Source organism: Mesocricetus auratus, unplaced genomic scaffold (genome assembly GCF_017639785.1).
Source record: "Mesocricetus auratus isolate SY011 unplaced genomic scaffold, BCM_Maur_2.0 Super-Scaffold_100006, whole genome shotgun sequence".
Lineage (NCBI taxonomy): Eukaryota > Metazoa > Chordata > Mammalia > Rodentia > Cricetidae > Mesocricetus > Mesocricetus auratus.
This window is the reverse complement of record NW_024429190.1, coordinates 11223824-11249853: the sequence shown is the minus strand read 5'-3', so window position 1 is coordinate 11249853 and position 26030 is coordinate 11223824. Positions and strand designations below refer to the sequence as shown.

The 26030-nt window shown below is 47.9% G+C and overlaps 1 protein-coding gene and 1 long non-coding RNA gene across 2 annotated transcripts; both read left to right on the top strand.

Moving 5' to 3' along the window:
• Positions 1–1792: 1792 nt before the first annotated feature.
• Positions 1793–25666, top strand: Nipsnap1 (nipsnap homolog 1). Its single transcript, XM_005068936.4, has 10 exons — positions 1793–1945; positions 14038–14165; positions 14412–14457; positions 14692–14786; positions 19980–20050; positions 20187–20327; positions 20593–20624; positions 20909–21003; positions 22811–22894; positions 24490–25666. Exons 1-10 carry the CDS (start codon positions 1848–1850, stop codon positions 24552–24554), a joined length of 855 nt encoding a protein of 284 aa, XP_005068993.1. The 5' UTR covers positions 1793–1847; the 3' UTR covers positions 24555–25666.
• Positions 14793–16975, top strand: LOC121140772. The gene is made up of 2 exons (XR_005877675.1): positions 14793–16222; positions 16347–16975. It is a non-coding gene; the product is annotated as an uncharacterized LOC121140772 (long non-coding RNA).
• Positions 25667–26030: the final 364 nt, after the last annotated feature.

Sequence of the window (26030 nt, the reverse complement as noted above, 5' to 3'; positions counted from 1 at the left end):
TGTGTAGCCTTGGCTGGCCTGGAACTCACTCTGTAGACAAGGCTGGTCTTGAACTCACAGAGATCTTAAAGGCGTGCGCCACCACCACCCGTTCATCCTCTTGATTCTTAAAGGAAAAGCACATCCCACCACATGACAGCAGCAATATTTCCATCTGGTGATCCCCACCTAACCCTGTGGCTTTTCCTGAGCAGCACTGACTGTAGAGATCACACTGACTCCTGGAATGAAGAGACTATCCTCCAGGGCCAGCTATGTCCCTGATACCCTTTGTGTGCTGGGTTTGCTTACCCAACTTGAGCTACAGACTGCCAGCCTGCTGTCTTAGCTACAGCTCTCAACACTGACTTTCACTGCATTTATTTTGAGGGTTCCACAGGCTGTGACAACTGATTCTGACTTCTGTTTATCATATTGATATACAGTTCCCTTTGTAAACAAATCACACAAAGTAAGTTGTGTTCATTGTAGCATTTAAGAAAACTCAAGGGGAGGCCTGGAGAGGATGGTCAGCAGTAAGTGCTGCTCTTGCAGAGGACCTGAGTCGACCCCCAGCACCCTCACTGTCACCTGTAACTCCAGTTCCAGGGGACCTGGTGCCTCTTCTCACATCCTCAGGCACTGTATGCATTTGGTGCACATATATACATTCAGGCATATACATACACATAAAATAAAGGGTTTTTTTGAGACAAGGTTTCCCTGTGTAAGAGCCCTGGATGTCCTGGAACTTGCTTTGTAGACCAGGCTGGCCTCAAACTCATCCATCTGCCTCTGCCTCCTAAGTGCTGGGATTAAAGGTGTGTGTCACCAACGCCGGGCCCCTTGAATTTTTTTTAAATAAAAAATATATTTAGCCAGGCAGTTTGCTGTGGAATAATCCTTCTGTACACTGTGTAAATTACTCTGTGATTGGTTTAATAAGGAAGCTGACTGGCCAATAGCTAGACAGGATAAGGTTAGACAGGAGAACCAGAGTAAGGACTCTGGGAAGAAGGGCAGAGTCAGAGGAGTCGCCAGTGAGACACAAAGAGGAAACAGGAGGTGAAACAGAGCTAAGTTCCAAGACAGCCAGGACTGTTACACAGAGAAAGCCTGCCTTGAAAAACCATTAGGAACAAAACAAAAAAACCAAAAACAAGGGCCAGAGAGATGACTCAGCGGTTAAGAGCACTGGCTGCTCTTCCGGAGGTTCTGAGTTCAACTCTCAGCAACCATATGATGGCTCACAACCATCTATGAGATCTGGTGCCCTCTTTTGGCCTGCAGGCATACGTGCAGGCAAAACACTGTATAGTTAATAAATGAATCTTAAAAAAAAAAAACCTCAAGGGGAAAAATAATCACAGTTTGTCCTAGTTACTTTTCCATTGCTGCAATGAGACCCATGATTAAGGCAGCTTTTAGAAGAGTTCCAGAAGGCTGGAGTCCATGACCATCATGGCAGCAGTTTTAAGGCAGAGCGTTTGCTTAGCCACGAGTGAAGTCCTGGCCTCCACCCCCAGAGCCATAGTAGGAAGGGAAGTGAAAGGCACACATAATTTGTATACAATTTTGGGGGTATGCAGACCCTCTTTAATTTGTCCTCCGAATGTCCAGGGCTTATTGTTCGACGCCCGCATTTACCTGGGTGAATTCTGAGGTACAGAGTGGGGAAAGGGCTGTTCAAGGGAACCGAACCAGTTAGCTGCAGAGATGTGGATACAGATTTTTCGTCAGGGATTTGGAGAACTCCGATCTGGCTGTGTTTGAAAGGAAGGCTGGCGGGGCGAAGGCGTGGCTTTCTTTAGCCCCGCCACCTTCCACTGGGCTGGGGCGTGGCCTTCCTCCGACCTGCTCGGTCCAACATGGCTCCGCGGTTGTGCATCATCTCTGCATCGGCACGGCGGCTGCTGGGGAAGCCGGGACCCCGCGCTGGGGACCTCGCGGCTGCGGCTGCTGTGCGGTGAGAGGCCCACGGGGCCGACCGCGTGCCCGGAACAGGGACAGGGGAGGGGGCTGGGATGGAGAGCAGGCTCCTGGGTTTGGAATTCGGGGGTTAGAGGAGGAGCTGCCGGGATGTAGGCCTGAGGAGTCTGAGAAAGAATGAGGGAGGTGAAAAGATATGGGTAGGATTTTGTTTTCTTAAACAGGCTCACACTACATGCGATTAGAACTCGGAATCCTCTTGCCTCAGCCTCCTAGATATTTCTGGCGTGCATTACCATGCCTTGCTGGGCAGGTTCTTTGTCCTGTTAGGGACCTGGGTCTAGGCTGAGAATAAAAAATGAGGTGAGTGGGAGGGACAGGTTTTAAGCACTGGAGCGGGGGCGAAGGCAGAGGACAGTGGTAGAGGCCCTCAAGTCTGGCTTTTGTGATTTAGCGTGTGCTGGGGGCTTCAGGGCCAGGCAGCTCCTCCTCAGGACGTTCTAGGAGGAAGGAGAGGAGGCCCGGGGTTCAGAGGGAATTCCCAAGGTGATTCCTCACCCAGCACTGTCCAGTGAGTCAACAGGAGGGGTCAGGGTTGTTCAAGGTCAGCCTCCCAGCCATGAAGGGCTCGAGATGCACCTTGCCCTTTGCACAACCGCTGGTGGCCTCCTAGGAGAGAGGCTCAGCTCTGGCTGTGGAGGGCTTGGCTTCCCCTGACTGGCTCGGGGCTGCCCCTCCCTCCTCCTCCTGTGCTACCCCGGCTCTCTGCCCCTGGCACCCTGAGCACTTCTGACCCCGTGCTAACCTGTCCTTCCCTAGTCGTTCCCCTGTTTCCACAGCCCCACACCCTCACTGGTTTGAGAACAGTGAGGTTCAAAGAGCATTTTCTAAAGAAGTGAGAACACCTGTCCTCACACCTGCGGACAGGAACCCGCGCTCCTGCCCCAGCCCAGAGATGAGTCTCCTTAGATCACTGTGAACTAGGACTTTCGGGGTTGGACATGTGCCCTCCACCTCCAAGCTTGATAGAGGGAGAAGCTGACACTGGGAAACAGCCTTTTGTGGAGGGAGGAAACAGGACGTGTCTGACAGGATTGTTCTGTGTTGCTAGGGAAAGACTCCAGGAGCTCGGGTATGCCATGCTAGTGCTCTTCCTACCAGTAAACCATAGTGTCTCCAGACCTCATTGGATTGTTGAGAATCGAAGAAGCCATGCTTGGGTTACCAATTGCCCAGGCCTACACCTCAAGCATTTTCTGTCATTGTGAGAGTTGAAAGGGTATCCAGGAAAATATTACATTAAAAAGTTAGTTTGAGCCAGACAGTGGTGGCACACGCCTTTAATTCCAGCAGTGGGGTGGCAGAGGCAGGTGGACCTCTGAGTTGGAGGCCAGCCTGGCTTACATATCCAGCTCCAGGACAGTTAGGACTACATAGAGAGACCATGTCACACAAAACAAACAAACAAAAAGTTATTTGGGGGGAGTTAGATGACTGCACTGGTTGCTGGTTCTGAGTACCTGTGTTGATTCACAGCCTACCCACATGACCACTTCCAGTAGTCTGCAACTCCACTTCCGGGGATCTGACGCCCTCTTCTGGCCTTCACCGGTATGCAAGTGGTGCATACACACACACACACACACACACCCCACCCACAAATAACATAATTTAAAAATTATTTTATGTGCATATGCAAATGAATATTGGTATTCCAGCATGCGTGAGTGTGTGTGTGTACTATGACACATGTGGAGATCACTGTGTGGCCTCCAGGTATCTAACTCAGGTTGTCAGTCTTGGTAGCAGGTGCCTTTACATCTCACTTACTCAAGATCATCTATGTTTTTTCTTTAAAGAGATTTACTTTTATTTATGTGTGTGTAGAAGGGAGAGAGAATGTGTACATGTATGCAGGTGCCCATTGAGGACAGAGAAAGGAGTTAAGTCCCTTGGCAGGTGTGAGCTGCCCTACTGATGTGGTCCTCGGGTTCTCTACAAGAACAATGCATTCTCATAACCAACAGGTGTGTCCAGCCCACAAGATCATCCCCCCCCCCAGGGTTTCTCTGTGTAGCCCTAGCTGTCCTGGAACTTGCTCTGTAGGTCAAACTGGCCTTGAACTCACAGATATCTGCCTGCCTCTGCCTCCCGAGTGCTGGAATTAAAGGTGCTCACCACCACTGCCTGGCACAAGATCATCTTTTAAGAGACCATGTTTTCTAGATGAATAAAGATACTAACCCTGAGAAAGGAACAGTCATTTGGTGGTTGGATCTTTTACGTGGCAAACACCCAGAGGTCACAAAAGCATGAGGGAGAGTCAGAGGAAGCCTGCTTCTTCTAATTTGGCAATCCTTAATGATTCTTTGAGTGTCAGTTCCTTTCTTTGTAAAATGGGTATGATAATCCCCTCTATGCCCTGTGAAGACATTCAACACTTTCCTATGATACTTACCCTCAGTGATCGGCTTTTGTTTTTGCCCTGGCCCTATATTGAGACCCAAGACTACCCCTCCTTGCTGACTTTCAGCCTGCTCTCTATCTTTCTGGAGTCACTCTTGGGGCTTGCAGTAATACCAAAGATTTGGGGTGAAGAGACTGCATGGCAAGCACTTTACTTGATGAGCCTTCTTGCTGGCTCACTCATTGTTTAAAATTTTACTGTAAGAGGAGGGGTGGATATGATTAAGACACGTTGTACAAAATCCCCAGAGTTAATAAGTTAAAAGTAAAAGTACTGAGAGGATTAATTTGTAGCGTATAGTAGCTGCTCAATAAATAGTGATCCTGTCACTGGTAGACTGAGGCAGGGGGCTCATGTTTACGTGTTTCCCCTTGTTTCCAACACTGGGAATCGAGCATAGGACCTCATGCCTGCTAGGCAAGCACTCCACCACTGAGCTATGTCTGTAGCCCAAACTTCCGTTCTTAAGGCTGAAAACATCTTTCTCATGATAAGCAGCCACCTCAAACTGAGATGTTTCAGGACCTACAGAGAGCGGAGCTTCCCATTCTAGAAAGTTCTGAGGTTCTCGAGCTGTTGCTCTCAGAGAGGCATCAGATTGTTGACTTTCATTGGCAGTGCCAACGAACATGACTCCACAGTAGCTTTGCCCAAGGAGATGGAAATGTTCTCATCCAGGTGAAAGAATTTTTGAGCTGTTGTGTCAAGAGCATTGCCCTAGGTCACATGGGGAATGGAAGGGTGATAGTCTGCGGCTTGCTGTATTGCTGTGGTAAAAGACCACGCTGTATGAAGCTAATGAAAGATTTGAGGTGAAACTGAGAGAGATTCTCATGGGAAAGGGCTAGACCGGTCCAGCTTGGGCAGGTCTCACTTATTGACTCTTCTCAGGACTAGGGTTACATTTAGGGCCTTGTGAATGCTAGGCAAGTGTCCCACCACAATGCCCTATCCCTCTCCCTTTTAACATTGATCTGAGCCCTAGTCTTGCTGAGTGCTCAAGCTGGCCTTGAACTCCATTTGTAGCCCAGGCCTAAGGTAAACTTGGACTCATCCTGTCTCAGACCTCTGAGTATTGGGGATCACAGGTGGCTGCTACCATTCCTAGCCATATAGGTCCTTGTTATTTGTTTGGTTAGGAATTTTTTTTTAATTTTTATTTTATTTATTTATTGTGTATACAGTCTTCTGCCAGCAGAGGGCACCAGATCTCATTCAAGGTGGTTGTGAGCCACCATGTGGTTGCTGGGAATTGAACTCAGGACCTCTGGAAGAACAGTCAGTGCTTTTAACCACTGAGCCATCTCTCCAGCCCATGGTTAGGGATTTTTTAAGATTTAAAAAAATTATTTGCTAAAGCCGGCCATTGGTGGTGCACGCCTTTAATCCCAGCACTCGGGAGGCAAAGGCAGGTGGATCTCTGAGTTTGAGACCAGCCTGGTCTATAAGAGCTAGTTCCAGAACAGCCTCCAAAGCCATAGAGAAACCCTGTCTCGAAAACAAACAAACAAAAATTATTTGCTTTACTTATGCGTTTGTTTGCATGAGTTTTGGGAGCCATGCAGGAGTCTACAAAGGCCAGCTCTCCTGAAACTGGGTTGGAGGCGCTTGTGAGATGCAAACACATTCAGGTCCTCTGCAATAGCAGTATTGTTATTAATGACAAGCCATCTCTCCAGCCCTTGTTTTGTGTTTTGGATACAGGGTCTAACTCTGTAATCCTAGCTGGCCTGGAGCTCTCTATAGACCTCCCAAAGTCTATCAGCCTCTGTCTCTTGAGTGTTAGGATTAAAGGTGTATGCCGCCAAGCCCAGCCTGTTTTTATCATTGTGTGTGTATATGTGCATATCTGAGTGAGGGTTTATGCATGTGAGTGTAGGCCTGCTGGGTCTGAGAGGCTCATCAGGTTCCCTGGAGCTGGAGGTGGCTGTGAGCCACCAGGCACAGTTGCTGGGAACACAACTCAGGTCCTCTGCAAGAGCAGTAAGTGCTCTTAACCACTGAACCATCTTTCTAGATCCATTAGTATTTGTTTGATTGGGGCAGGGGAGAGACAGGGTTTCTCTATGTATCCCCTGGCTGTCCTGTAACTTGCCTTGTAGACCAGGCTGGCCTTCAGTTCACAAAATGTTGGATAAAAGATGTTTACCACTAGGCCTGAGTCTTTATATTATTTTTTTGAGATAAGGTCTCATATAGCCCAGACTTATTATGTGCCTGAGGATGACCTTGAAATATAGGCATGCTTGACCAAATCGGGCCTGTGTAGGCTTTTAAAAACTCAGATTGAGATTGGAGAGATGGTGTAGTAGTTAACAGTACTTGTGTAATCATGAGACAGGTTTGAATTCCAGCATCCATGTGACAAGCTGGGTGTGGTCTCATATGCCTATAGCTGTAGTACTATAGGGGACAGAGACAGGAAAACCAGTGGGACTTGCTGGCTGCCAGCCTAAGGAGGAAAAAGCACAAGCTCCCAGTGCAAGGAGAGACCCTGATCGAAGGAATAGAGGAGGAACCAGATGCCCTTTGCTTGTGTGTATAGATGTGCATATACCAGGAACACTCACACTCTGAAATGCAGATTGTAGCCATGCATGGTGAATGTATGTAATCCAGGCGGGAGGATCACCAGCTTGAAGCCAGCCTGTGCAATATGAGGTTCCAGGCTAGCCTAGGGTGAGTAGTGAGACCCTGCCTCACCCCCATAAAAAGGTGAATTGCTAGGCCTGACTCATAATTCTATCCCCTGAGCTTTTGTGCTGTAGCCTGGGATAGAGTCTGAAATTTTTGAGTAAGTGCTGATAGTGTTAGTCTGAGAACCACAGCAGTAGGGAAACCTAGCTCCAAAATTATCGCATTTAAAAGGGAGCTAGCATCTCAAATAGAGATGTAGGACAAACTTTGCTTTGTGGGCATCAAGTAGAGGAGTGATGTGAAAACAAGACTTTGTGGAGCCGGCATTGGGAGCACACGCCTTTAATCCCAGCACTCGGGAGGCAGAGGCAGGTGGATCTCTGTGAGTTCAAGGATAGCCTGGTCTACAGAGCGAGTTCTAAGACTGACAGGGCATCACAGAGAAACCTTGTCAGAAATGATGCTTTAAAGAATAGGGTGTAGGTCAGAGGTAGAGTACTCACTTGGCATATGCCAGGCCCTGATTCTGTTCTAGTGCTGCAGGAGCCAAAAATGAGCTTTTGTGTTGTTGTTTTCAAGACAGGGTTTCTCTGTAGCTTTGGAGGCTGTCCTGGAACTCTCTGTAGACCAGGCAGGCTGAATTCACAGAGATCTGTCTCTGCCTCCCGAATGCTGGGATTAAAGGAGTGTACCACCACTACCCAGTTCCAAAAATGCGTTATGAAGGTTAAGGGGCCGATTAAGAAAAGGGGAAATGCGAACGAGGAGATCCATTAGGAAGTTAGAAGTAGCCATGTTAGCTCTACTGTCATGCCAGGCCTTCTTTCCGTTAGTCACATTCCTCTGTCCCCTGTTGCACAGACGAGAATGGTGAAGCTGAGCTAGCATTAGAACCCGGGTTTGTCAGAAACACTGACAGGTTAGTGAGCACTAATTCTGCTGTGGTGGTTGGAATGGGAAGGCACCTGAGTCTGAGTCCACATTCTAGGCCAGGCTCTTCTCTCTTTAACTTTCAGACTTTAATCTATTTATCCATCCTTCCTTCTGTCCGTCCGTCCATCCATCCATCCATTTTGCTTCTATGTCCCATTCCCATTCATTTATTTCCCAAATATAGAGCATGTGCTATGGAGACACAGAACATACTAGACTCATCCTTGTATGGCTGCATCCTAGTAGGAAGACAAGCAATAAATAAAGTGTAATAATCAAACAAAACAAAAGTTTTTTTTTTCAGTGCTGGAAATGGAACCCAGGGTGTCATGCGTGCTAGGTAGGCAAATATTCTCCCATGAATCTATATCCCTAGCTCAGGCATGGGGCTTTAGGTGTTCCCATAGAGCAGCATTCTCAACCCCTTTCACAGGGTTTGCATATGAGCTGTTTATATTAAGATTCATAACAAGGGGCTGGAGAGATGGCTCAGCAGTTAAGAGCATTGGCTTCTCTTCCAGAGGACACAGGTTCAATTCCCATCACCCACATGACAGCTCACAACTGTCTGTAGCTCCTGTTCTAGGAGCTCCAGTGTTCTCATACAGACATGCCTGAAGGCAAAACACCAATGTACATAAAATAAAAATAAGTTATTACAAAAGATTCAGGCCGGGCTGGACCGATAGCCTCCAAACCAATACAGAGAAACCCTGTCTCGTAAAAACCAAAAAAAAAAAAAAAAAAAAAAAAAAGATTCATACCAATAGCAAAATTACAGTTATGAAGTAGCAACAAAAATAATTTTATGTTTGGGGGTCACCACAAGATGAGGAATTGTAATAAAGGGTCTAAGCATTAGGAAAGTTGAGAACCACTGGTGCAGAACAAAACAGGGGAGCAGAGTGAGAAAGATTGGTCAGGTCAGGGTAGGAGAACATCAGGAAATACTGGAAAAGGAAAATTTGAACTCTTGAAAATGTGCACCTGAGGGCTGGAGAGATGGCTCAGTGGTAAAGAGTGGTTCAGTTTCCAGTGCCTCACAGCGGCTCCTACCCATCTGTAACTGCAGTTCCTGGGGATGTGATGCTGTCTCCTCACACCCAGGTGGTATACATGCATACATTCAGGTAAACACTCACACATTAAATAAATACATCTCTTTTTTTTTTTTTAATATGCTCTTGAGGGTGTTGGCTTGAAATTGAGACTCTCCCTGGAACTTACCAGATTTTTACCTATATAAAAGATCTTCTTGTGGTTGGAGAAATGACTCAGCAGTTAAGAGCACTGGCTACTCTTCCAGACAACCGGGGTTTGATTCCCAGCACCCACATGGTGTCTCACACTTGCAGGCAAAACATCCATATACATAGAATGAAATAAAAATTAGTAAGAAAGAGAAGACCTAGCTGGGTGGGCTGCTATGTCTTGCTTACTGAGCACATTGAGAAGCAGGCCTGCATGCAGGCAGGGTTAGAATCGCAGGAAGATGGAAGGCATCAGAGCTGCAGGGACCCTTCTCCCTCCCAGCCTTGAAGCCTCTGTGCCTGCTCTTCAGGACCGGCCACTGGATATTTGTCTTGGCTACTACTGATGTTAATGAGTTACTGAGAGCCTAGCTCTGGAGCAAAGGTCTTGGTGGGCAAATAGAGCCACTTTCCTCCCTGTCATACCTCCTGGGAAAGCAGCCCCGCCATTCAGAGCAAAGGCCACGCCCTTCAGAGCCCACCTGAGGGACTGGTTTTCCATTTGACCTCGGTAAGTTCCTGAAACTGCGAGCATGGGCTTCATCCTGAAGGTGGCAGTCGCAGAACCCACACTCTAAGAGGGTTGTATTGCTTCACAGAGCTCCTGCAGTGAAGAGATCCCAGAGCCTGGTCCAGAGGCACCCTAAGTGCACCATTCGTCCATCCCACCTAATGACACGTGTCCTTTTGCGTTATGCTAAGTGAACACACATGAGCAATAACTGAAAGAGCCCATGAGTTTAGAAGTGCTTAAGCCAGCATTCTTTTCGCGTTATAAACATTTAAATCTAGCCATCTATTGTCTTCCCTCTCCCAGGTAGGCAGCATAGATTCCTCATTTGCTGTCAGTTACGTTTCTCCTTGTGACCAGATACCTGAGGAGGAGCAGCTTAAGGGAGAAGGGGCTCGGAGTGCACAGTCCGTGCTGTCAGCCAGAGCCTGATGGGGCTGCTTGCTTTGTGTCCGCAGTCAGGAAGCAGAGAGAGATGAATTCGACTGCTCATCTGGCCTTCCTTCTCCCCTCTTTCCTCTTTTATTCAGTCTAGGCCTCTAGCCACTGTGTAGGGAGAATCTTCTCAGTTAAGCCTCCCTGTAAACTCCTCCTAGACATGGCCAGAGATGTGTCTCCTAGGTTATCCCAAACCCAGTTGGTGGACAATGGAGATTAGATATTACACCCTTTATTTCTGGTTCTACTTCCCATAGCTTAGTATCTGCTAGCAATTTTTGTCAGAAAATATGAGATGGAAAATTCCAGAAATAGATCACATCCATAAACACTTTATTATGGGATAATTGTTTTACTTTATCATTGTTAATTTCTTACTATGCTTATAAATTAACTTTCATCATAATTATAAATATCATGATTTATAAATGAAGATGCATTACTTACAGATTAAGCTTCATTATTATAAGTTTGTGCATATAGGAAAGGAACATAGTATTCGCTATATGAAACACTTTTGGGGAGGATGATAACTCTGCTGTAAAATAATTTATCTAGACATGACCAGAGAACTTGTTGAAATACACTGCAAGAAAGCATGAGTTCCCGCCCCTGAAAAGGGATGGAAAGCCTTTTTATAATAATTATGGGGATGATTGGTTTTACCATCGTGAGGCTCTTGTTCAAGCTCATATTTGAGGGAGCAGATGGACGTCTTATTCTATTCCATAATAGTAAATTTTTGTGACCTAAGTTGTTTTTCTTGAACTGGTTATGTACATAAGGTTCCATGAGTCATTAGGGATCTGGGTCTTGTGGGTCTGGGCTGGGGAAATGGCTCAGTGGGTGAGAGCATTTAGTGCTCTTGCAGGGGGCCCTGTCCCAGGGGAGCAGATGCTCTCCTTCTGCTCTCCATGGGTGCAGCATGCAGGTGGTGCAGTTACACGCTGGCAAAACACTCCTACACATTAAAAAATAATTGTTGTGCTATCACACACCTGTAATCCCAGCACTGGGGTGTCTGAGGCAGGTGGATCTCTGAGTTCAAGACCAGCCTGGTCTACAGATTGAGGTTCAGGACAGCCAGGATTGCACAGAGAAACCTTGTCTCAAAAAACAAACAAACAAAAAAGATCTCATAGATCAGGCCAGATTGTTGAGTGGGGATTCTTCTTCTTCTCCTCCTCCTCTTCTACTTTTTCTTCTTCTTTTTGGCCTCTTTTCTTTACATTCCCAAGATAGCTGAGCAAGTTCAAGTCATTGACAAGAGATGAAGATCCCCCTTCTTCTGAGCTCCGCAGTGGGGGGCATCACAGGGCCCTGGTTGGAGCTGCTGATTCAGTCACTGCAGGATTGCAGGATGGTAAGGTTCAGAAGGCTCTGGAGGCTGTTTTGTGAAAGGGGAAGGAGTGGCTATCTCAAGAGGTAGAAGTCCAGACTGTGGCATCATTTGGAAATTGGGAGGTCTTCAGAGGTGAGAGACAGGTGTTGCTGGTTTTTTTTTTTTTCAAGACAGGGTTTCTCTGTATTGTTTTGGAGGCTGTCCTGGAACTCGCTCGGTAGACCAGGCTGGTCTTGAACTCACAGAGATCGGCCTGTCTCTGCCTCCCGAGTGCTGGGATTAAAGGCGTGCGCCATGGATGTTCGTCAGCATGTGCACTCTTGGTGCCCTGGGCATCTAGAAGGAGCACTAGATCCTCTGAGACAGGAATTATAAACAGTTATGAACCACTATGTGAGTGTTGGGAATCGAACCCGGGTCCTTTGAAAGAGCAGCCATTGCTCTAACTGCTGAGCCATCTCCAGCTTGGAGGTGAATGCTTGGGTTTTTTTTGGGGGGGGGTTGTTTGTTTGGAGACAGGGTCTCTAAATAGCCCTGGCTGTCCTGGAACTCATTCTGTATACCAGGGTGACTTTGACCTGACAGGATTCTGCCCGCCTCTGTTTCCTGAGTACTGGGTTTAAAAGGGTGGATCACCACACCTAGCTTCACATCTAGGTGTGAGGTCTTAAAAGTGTAGTTGGAAGGAAAAGTGGGCTGAGGACTGTCTTAAGTATGAACTTAGAGAGCTTCTAAGAGTTAGATTAAGGAGGTTGAAGATGGCTCAGTGGTTAAGAGCACTGGCTGCTCTTGTGACAGACCCAGGTTTGAATTCCAGCACACACATGGCAGCTCACAAACATCTGTAACTCCAGTTCCAGGGGATCTGACGCCTCTGCTGACGTCTGTGGGCTCCTGTAAGCATGTGGTGCACAAACATACACTCAACACACATGAATACAAAATTAAATACCTATATAAAAATAAAAAATATTGATCACATAATAATTAACCAGTAATAACCAAATAAAAAGAATTATTAAAAAAAAAGAAATGAACCATTTCAGCCTTTTCAGATGATAGAGGGTTGCCAAACATGCATGGAGATCATACCTAATATTGAGACTTTCATTTATTTCTTAATATTGAAAAAGAAAGCTGAGCATTATCAGACTCTAGACACCAGGGGAACCAAAGCAAGAGAACGGTAGTGGCCTGTGAGGCTCTCGCCTCCTCTCTCTCCTCCTCTGCTTTACAGGAACTTGCTTCTTCCACTGGGTGAAGACACCTATCTACTGGAACTATTGTGTCTGTGGCCATCATGCTAGGGGGGAAGTGGGAGAGGTTTGGGTTTCCTGAGGATGTGGGACTGGGATTAAGATAGGAGTGGAAGCCTGTTGGTCAGCTTGGTCGTTATCCTAAGAACTGTCAGAGTGGGCCTGGCATGAACAGTGGCCACCTCAGTTAGGAGTCAGGTGGTTTCCAGTAGGGCCAAAATCTCTGAGACATGTCTACTCAGGGCAACATGGGCAGTGAGGAGACCCCTTTCTTTCTAGATGACTGTGTAAACATGCATTACATGAAAAGAAAGTTACATTTCTGCCCTTGGTGAAGACAGTTACCCAGAAAAGGCCCAGATTCTGTGACCTCTGTGCAGCTATGTCCTGCCACCAAAAAGCTGCCACCATCTGTGAGCCAGGTAGTCTGGGTGGGTGTGGGCTCAAGGTGAGATCTGACAGGAAGTTCTGTCCAAGGTTCTGGAGTTTGTGCAAGAGTATGGTGTTTGTTGACTCTGCTGAGATCCAGCAGAAGGCTCTTGAATTGATATTGTCAAGGACTTTATGGAACATATAAGCTGTCATTCTCTGTTCCTGGGTTAATTTAGAGGCCTTTCCAACCAGAAGGGCAACAGCTATCCCATGCCACTGGGCCTAATGACTTGGAAGGGTAAATGGTTAGGCTGTCAGAGGGCCCTAGGATTTGGATTCAAAATTCTGTTCTCTCTTATTCATACACGTACAGAGAAAAGGGCTTGGTGAGGCAGGAAAGCTGTCGCTGCTACAGAACTCCTGTAGGACCAGGGAGTAGGAAGAAGGAGCTTATAACATTGTATCAGAACCCAGAAAGACAAAGGAAAGAATTGTATTACTCTTGGGAGCCTGCCTGCCTTAGGAAGGCCAGTGGTCTTTGTCATCACAAGGGTCCCATCTAGTGGGCATCAGGCAAGGTGAGTTTGGGGGTTAATCCTCTTAGCAGTAGACTGTGTTGTGTGGCTGGAGAACTCAGGCATGGAATGGAGGGGGTGAAGGCAGAGATGCTGGAGAGACGGAAGGCACAGCCTCTCTCCTGGCCGCCTAGGCCTACAAGGATACAGATGCAGACTGGGCAGCTGGGATCTCTCTAGAAGGAATCGTGTCTGCCCAGCTGATGACATTTCACTCTGTAGCTGCCGTGGGATTCCGTGGCCCTGTTTTCAGAAATGTAGGTCATCAGGCCAAGGGAGCAGCACACCTGGGCAGGGGAATTGCTCCTATGCCTCCGCGTGGCCCTCTCAACCCTCTCTGTCCTACAGCTTCTATTCCAAGGACAGTGAAGGCAGCTGGTTCCGTTCCCTCTTTGTGCACAAGGTGGATCCTCGGAAGGATGCCCACTCCACTCTGCTGTCCAAGAAGGAGACTAGTAATCTCTACAAGATCCAATGTGAGTAGTTGCTAAACTGACTAGCTGCACCTCGGGCTTTTTTTGGGGGGGGGGTAAAGAGCTGAGCTATGATAATGGAGGATGCCCCATACTGTCCTGGGAGTCTTGACCCTATTTGGGGCCTGTCCACTCTGACATACATACACACACACACACACACACACACACACACACGTATACGTACATGTATGGGTATTGCATGTACTTCACCGCCTGCTCTCTCTCTCTCTCTGCCCTGTGTTGCAGTTCACAATGTGAAGCCTGAATGTCTGGATGCCTACAACAGTCTGACGTGAGTGACTTTCATCTACTGTTCCCAACCACTGCTGGGAGGTAGTGGGTAGGTCCCTCTTTCCCAAGAAACCCTTAAAAAACCCTTGTCTCCTTCTCCTGCCAAAATCAAGGGTGTAGATTCTAGAGCTGGAAGCCTTAAGGATGTCTTCCCCACCTACACTTCTTAGAGAGGAGACAAGCTCAGTCCTGGGGCCCAAGTTGGAGCCTTTATCTCAGGGCCCTGCTCCCACAGGGAGGCTGTGCTGCCCACGCTGCACCTGGATGAGGACTACCCCTGCTCGCTTGTGGGCAACTGGAACACATGGTACGGGGAGCAGGACCAGGCAGGTGAGGTTCCCTTGTCTCCAGGGCCACTGTGGGCACCCAGCCTGGGTTTCCAATAGCTCTCCCATCTGATCGCCCTCCTCTCTCTCTGCAGCATCTCTGGGAGCATGGGGAAATGTGTTTCTTTCATACCTCATTGCCCCGCTGTGGCTCCTCAGTGCTCTCAGGCAGCCGTGAGGCCTGTGAGTCCTTCCTAACCCAGTCCACAGCCTTACTTCACTACCCCTCTGCTCGCTGTGCTGTCCTGCCTGTGGTTCATCAGTTCCCCAGGCAGAACTGCTCTGCTCTCAGCAATAGGTGGCCAGCCTGAAGCATTTTGTTTTGTTTGCCTACTTTACTTGGTTTGATTTACATGTTTTTATTTTGTTTGAGTTGGGGACTTACTGTGTAGTCAGTCTAGACTGGCCTCTAAGATGTACTCTTCTGCCTCAGCCTCCTGAGTACTGAAATGGTTCTATCACCAGTCTTTTTTCTTTTGTGTTTCAAGACAGGGCCCTAGCTATCCTGGAACTCACTCTGTAGACCAGGCTGGCCCTGAACTCACAGAGATTTGCCTGCTTCTGCCTCCCGAGTGCTGGGATTAAAGGCGTGCACCAGCACACTTGGCTTATTTGATTGTCTTTTAAAGTTATTTTCAAATTTATTTATTTATTTGGCATGCGTACCTGTGTGTGTGTGTGTGTGTGTGTGTGTGTGTGTACAGGTGTGCATGTGCTGTGGCATGCCTGTGGAGGTCAGTGGACAATGGTTCTTTTCTTTACCTTGTTGAGGCAGAGTCCCCTTGGTGTCTGCTGCTGTGCTGTGTGTACTCCAGGCTGGATTACAGATGTGCATGTGCGCGATTACAGATGTGCATGTGGGCTTCCACTCTTGGCGTTTTCACTTGGGTTCCAGGATCAAGCTCCGGTTGTCTGGCTTGTGTAGCAAGAGCTTTTTCCTGCCCTGCCCTCTTACCAGCCCTTGCCTGTCTTATTGTTTTACATTTTGGTGTAGACACGGCATCCTTTTGAAAGACTGGATTCTTTTCATTTTTGGTGGGCCAGGTACTGTCCTTGCTGGGTCAGGCACTGTCCCTGGCTGTCTAACCTCTACTACTTGCCTCGTCATTCCTTGATCATATATCCCTGTAGCTGCCGACATTCTTGTCTGCTGTCTCCTACAGGTAGTCAGTTTTGGGGGTCAGGGCTACATCTCTTTGCAATAATTAATACTCAATATAAATGTTTCCTCTCTTTTAAAAATCTATGCTGGGGTGTAGGGTGGGGCTGGAGAGATGGTTCAGTGGTTAAGAGCACTGACTATTCTTCCAGAGGTCTCGAGTTCCATTCCCAGCCCCCACCTGGATGCTGACAACTGTCTGTAACTTCAGTTCCAGGAGAATCCCACACCTTCTGCCAGCCTCCATAGGCACTGAATGTACATGGTGCACAGGCATACATGTAAGCGAAACACCTATGCTCATAAAATTAAAAAGGAAATAGTCCTCAAAAATTATTTTCAAAAAATGTATGCTGGAGCCTGGGGAGATGGCTCAGAAGTTAATACTACTTTTTGCACTTGCAGAGTACCTGAATTCAGTCTCTGGCACCCAGTCATCACCCACCCATCTACAATTCCAGGTCTGGGGATCTCTGTCCTCCTCTGACCTCCATGGGCACCAGGCACACACATGGTGCACATATATGCATTCAGGCAAAGCACTCATACACATAAAATTAATCTTGAAAAAAATATTTTTTAAAAGCTCATGTGGCTGACTGCTGTAATCCTAGAATTCAGGAGACTGAAGCAGAAGGTTTACTGTGAATTTGAGGACACACTGGTCTGCAGAGTGAGCACCAGGCCAGCCAGGTCTACAGAATGAGGCCATGTCTCAAAAAGTTAAAACCAAACTTAACCAAAACAACCAAAAAATTCAGTTCCTCGGTCATCTTTGATATACCTGAAATGTCCACTGATAGATCTGCCCAGCTCACAGTTGCGTTGGTAGACAGCTATAAACAGTTCCAGTATGGCAGAGTGTCACTTTGGATGGTACAGGCATAGACTATGGCACAACCATTACAGACAGTCCTCTTAACTCTCTTACATACTCCCAACAATGGGAGCTCATCACCTCATAAGGCAACCTGTCTCAATCCTGACAAATGTGTGTTTAATTAAAAAAAAATCTAAGCCTAGTATGGCGAACACATTTGTGTGTGTGTGTTTTTTTTAAAGTAAGTTATTTTTATTTCCTGTACACTGGTGTTTTGCCTACATGAATGTCTGTATGAGGGCATCAGATCCCTTAGAACAGGAGTTAGAGACAGTTGTGAGCTCCCATTTGGGTGCTGAGAATTGAACCCGGGTCCTCTGGAAGAGCAGCCAGTGGTTTTAAGTGCTGAGCCACCTCCAGCCCCCGGTGGTACACATTTGTAATCCCAGCACTTGGGAAGTAGAGGCAGGAGGTTCACCATAAGCTCAGGGCCAACTTGGTCTCCATATCAAGTTCAGGCCAGTGAGGGATTCATAGAGATCCTGATTCAAAAAATATTAGGAAATCTGTACAAAGAGAAAGACAAAGCTCTATAATTATCTGTTCTGTACTGGTGACAGATATTAACTCTGGTAATCAAGAGACAAGCCATTTGCCTTCTGCTTAGTAGTATGGTTTCTTTAATGTTTGATCAACTTGATGGACAGTAGGAGAACTTCCTGGATTCTATTAAATAGAATTTACTGGTTGTGCCAGGATGTGGTGGCCCACGCCTTTAATCCCAGCATTGGGGGGGGGGTGTCAGAGGCAGATGGATCTCTGAGGGTTTGAAGCCAGCCTGGTCTACAGAACTAGTTCAGGATAGTTAGAGCTGTTATACAGAGAAACCCTGTCTCAAAAAATGAAAGAGTTTATTGGTTGAGCCAGGCTTGGTAATTCTAGTTCCTGGGAGATTGAGGCAGGGGTGTCAAGAGTTTGAGGCCAGTCTGGAACTATTTAGTAATACCCTATCTAAAACAAAACTAAAAACATGCTTACTAACTGAAATGAATTTTGACTTATAAAGCACATCCTACATGATCTACACCTTGAGATTTATCACCTCTATGTGGAATCATCTAAGGATCGGGCCATTAGAGTCAGGCTCTAGGAGCGGAGCACAGGGATATACATTTGAATAAACTTGTCAAAATCACCGATCTGTCTTCTCTAGGGGCCACTGCGATATAATCAGAGACTTCTTTCCTTAGCCAGTGGTGAGGTCCTATTAACTCCTCACATTAAATTGGTCCGTTTCCCGTGACTCAGCATTCTTGGCTTGCCATAATATGACAGATTGCCATCCGTACAAAAATTAGGTACTTCCCTCTGGAACAGGTCCTCTAAGACATAGGTCAGGCCATTTTGCAAATGGGGAAACCAGGGCACCAGCAAAGTCAGATGAGGGAAAGGCTGGCTAGCTTGGGAAGTCACAGAACTGGTGCTTTCAAGTCAGCCTGTTAACCCTCACTCTCCTAGGGGCCTTTCTCCCTGCACACCTGTGATCCCCACCATTAGTGTTCTGTCCTTTCCAGTTTCCTTCTGTCCCCTTCTGTCTGTCCCACCGTCCCTCTCTCTCTCACCCTCCCTCTTTCCTTCCATGACCTAGGCCTCGAATACGCCAGGAACATGTTCTCTTACTGAGCAACAACTTGGCTCATGGTTAGCTTACTGGGAGTCAGGTTAGCTACCTAGGGCTGCCATAATAAAATACCGCAGACTCCAAGAACAGAAGTGCATCCTTCAACTTTGGAATCCAGAGACAGAAATCAGGATATTAGCTCTGCCTGGGCTTTCTCTGAGGCCTCAGGGAGAAACGTCTGGCCGTTAGGAACCCTTGTCATTCTTTGACATGTGGGTACATCAGTCTGAGCTCTGTCTCCTGAGTCACATGGTGTTCCCTTGGTATGCATCCCTCTGATAAGGGCACCAGACTGGACTGAAGGTCTGCCAAGTCTGGAGGTTTAACTCAGTTATCTTCAGCGACCCTGTTTCCAAACAAGGTCACAGAGCGAGGTTCTGGCAGGGCAGGGATTTTTGAGGGGCTACTATAGAAGCCAGCAGAGATTATGATGAGGGGGGCGAATCTAATCGTCCCAAGAGTTCCCAGTGGGAATGAGGCTGGCCTCTCACTGGAGTATCCCCCAGGAGATCATGTGTACATTGGCATTTTTGTATGTGTCCTTCCCCCAACCGCATGCTGGTGTCTCCCTGTAACCCAGTCCTTAGCTTGTCTTTCCTTCTTTCCCTCCCTTGCCTCTTGCCTTCTTCTTTCCTCCCCTCCTTCCTTTTTTTTGGGGGGGTGACAGGAGCTCAATCTGGCCTTGAATCTTCTGGTCCTCTTGTCTCCACACAAATGTGTGTCACCAGCCCACATATATTTGGGTATTGTGTAGGGTTAGGGATTTGAACCCAGGGCTTTGTGAGGCTCTCAGCTGAGCTATATCCCCAGCCTGCTTCCTTCTTTCCTTCCCAGACACTGACTCAAGGCATCCCTCTGCAACAGCTTCCCCAGAGCTATAGCTGCATGTCCCTGTCTCCATACATAGCTGCAGTGCTTATTTTTATTTATTTATTTTCTCAAGTTCACTGCTGTGGAACATTCTTGTTTTGTAACTGTTGTTTGGTTGGTTGTTTTTTGCAGTGATAGAAATGGAACTTGGGACCCCCTACTATTAGACAAGTGCGCTACCACTGAGCTATGGCGTCAGCCCTCTTGGAATGTTCTGTTCATCCGAGTTTCTGCTGGTGTTCCTAGGCTGGAAGACACTCTTATCATCTTTTGTTTGGCATTGTTTGTGATGCTATAGATGAAACCCAGGTCCTTCTGCATGCCAAGCATATGCATAATCAGTAGCCGCCCCCCCCATCCTCATCTGATCCTCTTGTTGCTGCTATTTTGAGAATGTTGGTGGGGTTTTGTGGATGAGGACATTGAGTCCTAGAGGGGTCCAAGGCTAGGCTACCAAACACAGCAGAGCTAGCAGTCTCCAGGCTTTGTATCTAAGATAACCACCTTACAACACACACCTAGTGCTACTCCTCACCAAGACAAAGGGAACCAGGACACACACACACACACACACACACACACACACACACACACACACACACACACACACACACACACACACGCTCAGCTTCCTATAGCTCCTTGACCTGTATCCCTGTCCCCACAGTGCACCTATGGCGGTTCTCAGGTGGCTATCCAGCCCTCATGGACTGTATGAACAAGCTAAAAACCAACAAGGTATCCCAGCATCCTTTGTGCATGTTGCTTCCAGCCCCAGCCCTGTGTGGAGGGGAGTGTGGGAGACCCTCTGCCACCCACAGAACACACTGACAGGGTACCATAAAGCCCCTGGCCTGTGATGCCCCGCCTTCAGGAGTACCTGGAGTTCCGGAGGGAACGGAGCAAGATGCTTCTGTCCAGGAGAAACCAGTTGCTTCTGGAGTTCAGCTTCTGGAATGAGCCACAGCCCAGAGCTGGCCCCAACATCTATGAGCTGAGGACATACAAGCTCAAGGTACCTGGCTTCCCACAGAGCCACTCTTGCCTTCTGTCTCCCTGCTGCTGTGTTGCAGGAGCTCAGGTTAGGAGGGCCTGATGCTCCTCCCTCCTTATGGGCTCAGAGCAGAGGTATGTGCACTCCTATGCATAGCTGCACAGGTGTGTCAGGGCCCCTGAATGAAGCCCCTGGCACTGGGGAAGGCTAGCTTCCTCTCCCTGCCCCTGTGATGTTGGGAGTCCAAGGTGGTGCTCACTTCCTCCTCTCTCTGGATCTCTTTCAGCCCGGAACCATGATTGAGTGGGGAAACAACTGGTAAGTGGTGGCGCTAGGGTTGGGAATGTGGTGGCCCCTGCTGTCCTGCCCATTAGGCTCCCAGTGGGCTTGCTCAGGGTATGTTACAGGGAACCCAGCATGCTCTGCTCCTCACAGATCTCAGAGAAGGCCCTACCTGAGCATTGCAGATTCTGTAGAGTGCTACCAACCAGCTGGCAGCTGCACTTCCAGAATCCATTCCCTGGTCCCACTTTGACCTCGCCCATAAAGTGTGGCCAAGGAATCAACCTGGGCCAGTGTTCCATGTTCTCTGCTATCTCCAGGGCTCGGGCCATCAAGTACCGTCAAGAGAACCAAGAGGCAGTGGGAGGCTTCTTTTCACAAATAGGAGAGCTCTACGTGGTACATCACCTATGGGGTAGGTTGGAGACACTCCCGGAGCCCATTTGTCCCATCACCTCATAAAATGTGGATGCATTTGTGCTCTGATTACTCTTACACCCTAGCAGAGGGCGATGTACCCTCAGACAAACTAGCAACAATTTCACACGGTGAAAGATGCTGCAGGAGACTGGGTAGGGCAAGACAGCAGAAAGAAGCAAGGGACTTTAGTGACTTGGATAGACAATGTCCTCCTGAATGTAAAATATGACTCCTGAGCTGAAGGGTGAGGAAGCCAGCCAGCCAGGAGATGTCACAATCAGAAGGGACAGCATGTGAGGAGGCCTTTGCTGAGTGGAGAGGAAGAGTGTGTGTAGATGGGATGGACGAGGAGGACAGCCACCAGGTAGAAGTAGACTTCAGAGGCCGTGGAATGGATGTGGTGGGAGGAGGCGGCAGCAGCATGTCAGTTCTGAAGCTGCCATGGGTTTTGTTAAGAGTGCCTGGTAGGGAAGCAAGTTTGGGAACTGGGTGTAGGAAGATGCTCACATTAGTGCAGGCAGGTGGGCATGAGCTGGCTTCAGGCAGTGGCAGTAGCGTGCGTGCTCAGGCAGATTGGTTGCTCTTAAGATTGACTCGGTGGGGGCCGGACATTGGTGGCCACACCTTTAATCCCAGCACTGGGAGGCAGAAGCAGGTGAGTCTCTGTGAGTTCGAGGCCAGCCTGGTCTACAGAGCGAGTTCCAGGACAGCCTCCAAAGCTACACAGAGAAACCCTGTCTCAAAAAACAAAACAAAACAAAAAAACAGAACAAAACAAAACAAAGGCTGGAGAGACGGCTCAGCGGTTAAGAGCACTGACTGTTCTTCCAGAGGTCCTGAGTTCAATTCCTGGCAACCACATGGTGGCTCACAACCACCTTGAATGAGATCTGGCACCCTCTGCTGGCATGCAGGCAGAAGGCTGTATACACAATAAATAAATAAAATATTAAAAAAAAAAAAGCCGGGCGGTGGTGGAGCACGCCTTTAATCCCAGCACTCGGGAGGCAGAGGCAGGCGGATCTCTGTGAGTTCGAGGCTGGGCTGGACCGATAGCCTCCAAAACAATACAGAGAAACCCTGTCTCGAAAAACCAAACCAAACAAAACAAAAAAAGATTGAATTGGTGGGACTCGAGAATGAATTGCTGGAGGAGAAAGAAGAGGGTAAGGGGAGCATTCAGACTCTTCCCTAAGAGCTATGTGTTCTTTTCTAAGACAAGGACATCTAGGGGAGGAGCCAAGTCATGGGATTGGTGTGTAATCATGCCCTCTGGGGGTGTTATATTTAGGATGCCTGTGTTGGGCCAGCCAGATGGTAGTAAAGGCATTTACCTTTGCCTGACAGACTGAGTTTGATTCCCAGGGCCCACATGGCAGGAGTAATCTGACTCCTGCAACTCATCTTCTGACCTCCACATAGTCCTCACCTTGAATAAGTAAATAAATGCAATAAAAATCATAAGATACAGATGCTCCCAACTTGAAATGTCACCAAATAGGAGTTCACAGGAGAGTTTGAGACTGGAAATAGAAAGGAGTTGCCAACATACATATATGCTCCAAAACCCTTAATCCTTCCCACGAGGCCTGTGTACATGCATGTGCCACCGCCGCCCAGCTGAAGTGAGTAATTTCAATATGTGTGCCTGAATGATATTGACAGCAGTGTTTGTTGACAGTCTAAGGAGGAGGTATCTGGGGAGGAAGAGATAGTAGGCCAGGGTTTGGGGCAATGGAAGGGTCTCTGTGCTGAGGAAGAGATCAGATTCTCTGAGGAATAAGCCTGTGCCTTTCTCACAGCCTACAAAGATCTGCAGTCTCGGGAGGAGACTCGCAACGCGGCCTGGAGGAAGAGGGGCTGGGATGAGAATGTCTACTACACAGGTGGGTATCTCCTCTGTGGGTCTTCTGGGAGACCTGAGGCCTCAGTCTCTGCAAGGCCAGCTACCATCACTTGGTTACCTCCAGTGTGGGAACTCACTGTTTGTTCTGTTGTACACTCCCCATCCAACCCTTTCAGTCAGTGTCTTGCTGTACCGCTCAAGCTCATCTTGGGTGGACATTTTCCCTCAGCCTTCCAAGTTGCTGGGATTGCAGGCATGTACCAGTGTGCCCAAGTGGGAACTTACTTTGGCATGCGTTAGTGGGGTTTTGCCTTGGTAGTACACATCCCACGTGACCGATTCGCCCTGAGGCTTAGGACTCATCCAGGCAGGTGATCCCAGTGTGAGACGTGCCCCTGGCTCAGCCATGTACCTCACAGCAGCGGCATCTTCTTCATCAGATGGTAAGGCAGATGCTGTCTCTGCTGCAGGGAGGACTTGGAGAACTGATGTATGGAAAGTGCTTTCTTTGCCTTGTTCTGCCATCAAAACACACAGCAAATTATTTGAGCAGTTTTTTACTCAATGTGTCACCACTGCTAGAAGCCCAGAGAACCACCCAGAATCAGTAGATACTGAGTTTTCACTGTTAAACTGTAGTGGGTGGGTAGTGTAAGCGTGTATATATAAACAAGAGTGTGTCCCCAACCTAGATGGGTTTGCAGTTAATCTTCCACATGTCTACTTGGTGTGGGCAGCATGTTTGCTGAGGTGAGTGCGTGAGCCTTGCTGTTCCAGGGGTGGTCCCAACTGGCAGTGCTGGCACCCACTGGATACAATAGAAAGGCCTCGTTGGCGTCTCCCAGCCTTGTGTGAACTAGACTTGTGGGGATTTGAATACACATTAGAGTCTGAAAGTTAAGCACAGGAAGCAAGAATCTAAACTCGGGCCGGAGAGAGAGAGCACAGTGGTTAAGCATACATGTCGCTCTTAGAGAGGACCCAAGTTCGGTTCACTGTACTCATCTTGGGAGGTTCACAGCTGCCTATAACCCCACCCCGGTGGCTCTGACGTTTCCTCTTGACCTGCATGGGCACCGACACTCCCATGGACGTGGCCTCCCTTGTGGCGTGAGGGGGAGCTGATTTAAACCTTAGCTCTTAGCACTTCCCTCGCCAGTGTGTACCACCAAGTACATTTCTCTCTGCTTTTGTTTGTTGGTGATGCTGGCGATGGAACCCAAGACCTCATGCACACTGACCAGCATCGACCTCATCACAGAACTGCATCCCAGCCTTAGAATTACATCTCTTCAAATCTCCTCAAATTGTCCTTGCTTTTGTATCATTAGACCTAGTGTGTTTTGTTTGTTTTGGATGAGGATAGAATCCAAGCGTTCATGTGTGCTAGGCAGGTGCACTACCACTGAGCTACCTCTCTAGACCCGTGTTAGCTTTTTTCACATATATAAGAAAATGAATACAATTTTCTAAAATATCCAGCTCATTACCACCCAAACCCTGTCTTCAATTCCTGCCTCTGTTAGATGACAGCAGGGACCTTTCCCCATCACAGGTTTTGTGAGTTTTTAGGCAGGAATCAAGAGCACTTGGCTTGCCTCAGACACCCTGTAACCTCTGCTTCTCTCTCCATAGTCCCCTTGGTTCGACATATGGAGTCACGGATCATGATCCCTCTGAAGATTTCTCCTCTCCAGTGATGCCCGCACTGCCTCTACTTCCTTCCCTTTCTCCCTTGGAGTAACCTGGAACAGAGGAGCTTCTTCTTCTTCTTCTTTTTTTTTTTTGGTTTTTCCAGACAGGGTTTCTCTGTGGGTTTGGAGGCTGTCCTGGAACTATTTCTTGTAGACCAGGCTGGCCTCGAACTCAGAAATCGGCCTGCCTCTGCCTCCCGAGTGCTGGGATTAAAGGCATGTGTCACCAATGCCCGGCTCTGGAAGAATTCTGATGGGTTATTAAGCTTGGAAAAGATGACGCTTTCTAAGAACGTACAGTTCTGTCTATGCCCATCCCACTTCTCTCCCAGGCAGAAGAAGTTTCTAATTTCCCTAATGAAAAATAGCAACATTTTAAGCATTCCCACATTTCCCCGAGGCTCCTCTCTCCAGGCTGTCAAGTCCCCAGCTAACGCTGTGGACATTGCCTAGATTCCTGACAGGTGGCATGACTAGTTGTTAAGAGGTGGGGGGTGTGAAGAGATAGCAGACCAGGTATGGCCTCCAGGAACTCCCTGGCGTCTATTTGTTGAAAATGCAAGTCTGAGCCTTAAGAACCTGGAACAGCTGTAAACTCTGAAGTCATGAATGTCTGAAGGAGACCCAGAATTCCACTCAGAGGGGCTGGGAAAGGATGAAAGGGAGGAGGACTTGGGTATATGAGACAGACTTGAAGCAGGACCTAGGAGAAGCTGGAACATAGGACCCAGCTTGGTTTGAAACGCAGAATTGGAAGATAGAGATGGTGGAAGACCTTAGGGAGGACCCTACGACAGATGGAGAGGCTTAGCCTTTTTTCCTATGATTCAGTTAAACCTTGAATTGTGTTCCAGCTCTTCTGACTTCCTTCCTACAGGCAAAAATACAGGCTGTGACCTCTCCTCTTCTCTCCTCTTCAATTCCTTCTTCCCCAGTTTGACTTTCTGTCAGCAGACCCTCGTTTTGCAGAACCACCAGGCCTGTGGAGTGGGTTCAGTGATTCTGGGGTCTCCTCAATGACCCCCATACCTCATGAGGCCCTGCCTAGCATGGTTTTGCTACCCTACCAGGGAAATGTATTGGGATAGTTGATGGAACCAAATTAAATATTTACTTAAGTTGTGGTGTCTTCATCTGCGGTTGTATAAGGCAGGACAGTGTCCAGTTGTCTGGGGGTGGGAGGGTACTGTCCCCTTAATCTCTCAGGGAAGACATTGCTATCTTCACACCAGGGCAAGAGAAGGAACTGTTTCTGCATAACCAGGTATTCCATACACGTTTCAAGCCCCCAAACAAGCAGGATTCACTCCAGAAATGCCACAAGTTTTCAAATACTGCATTATACAGTAGTGACTTTTGTCTTGGGAAAATCAAGCTTAACATGGACAAACAGTGATGCGCTTGTGTTAAGAGGGAACGGGTGTAATACGGGATTATACCTGCCCAACTAAGTGCCGTCTTTGGTGTAGCGACTCTGACAGT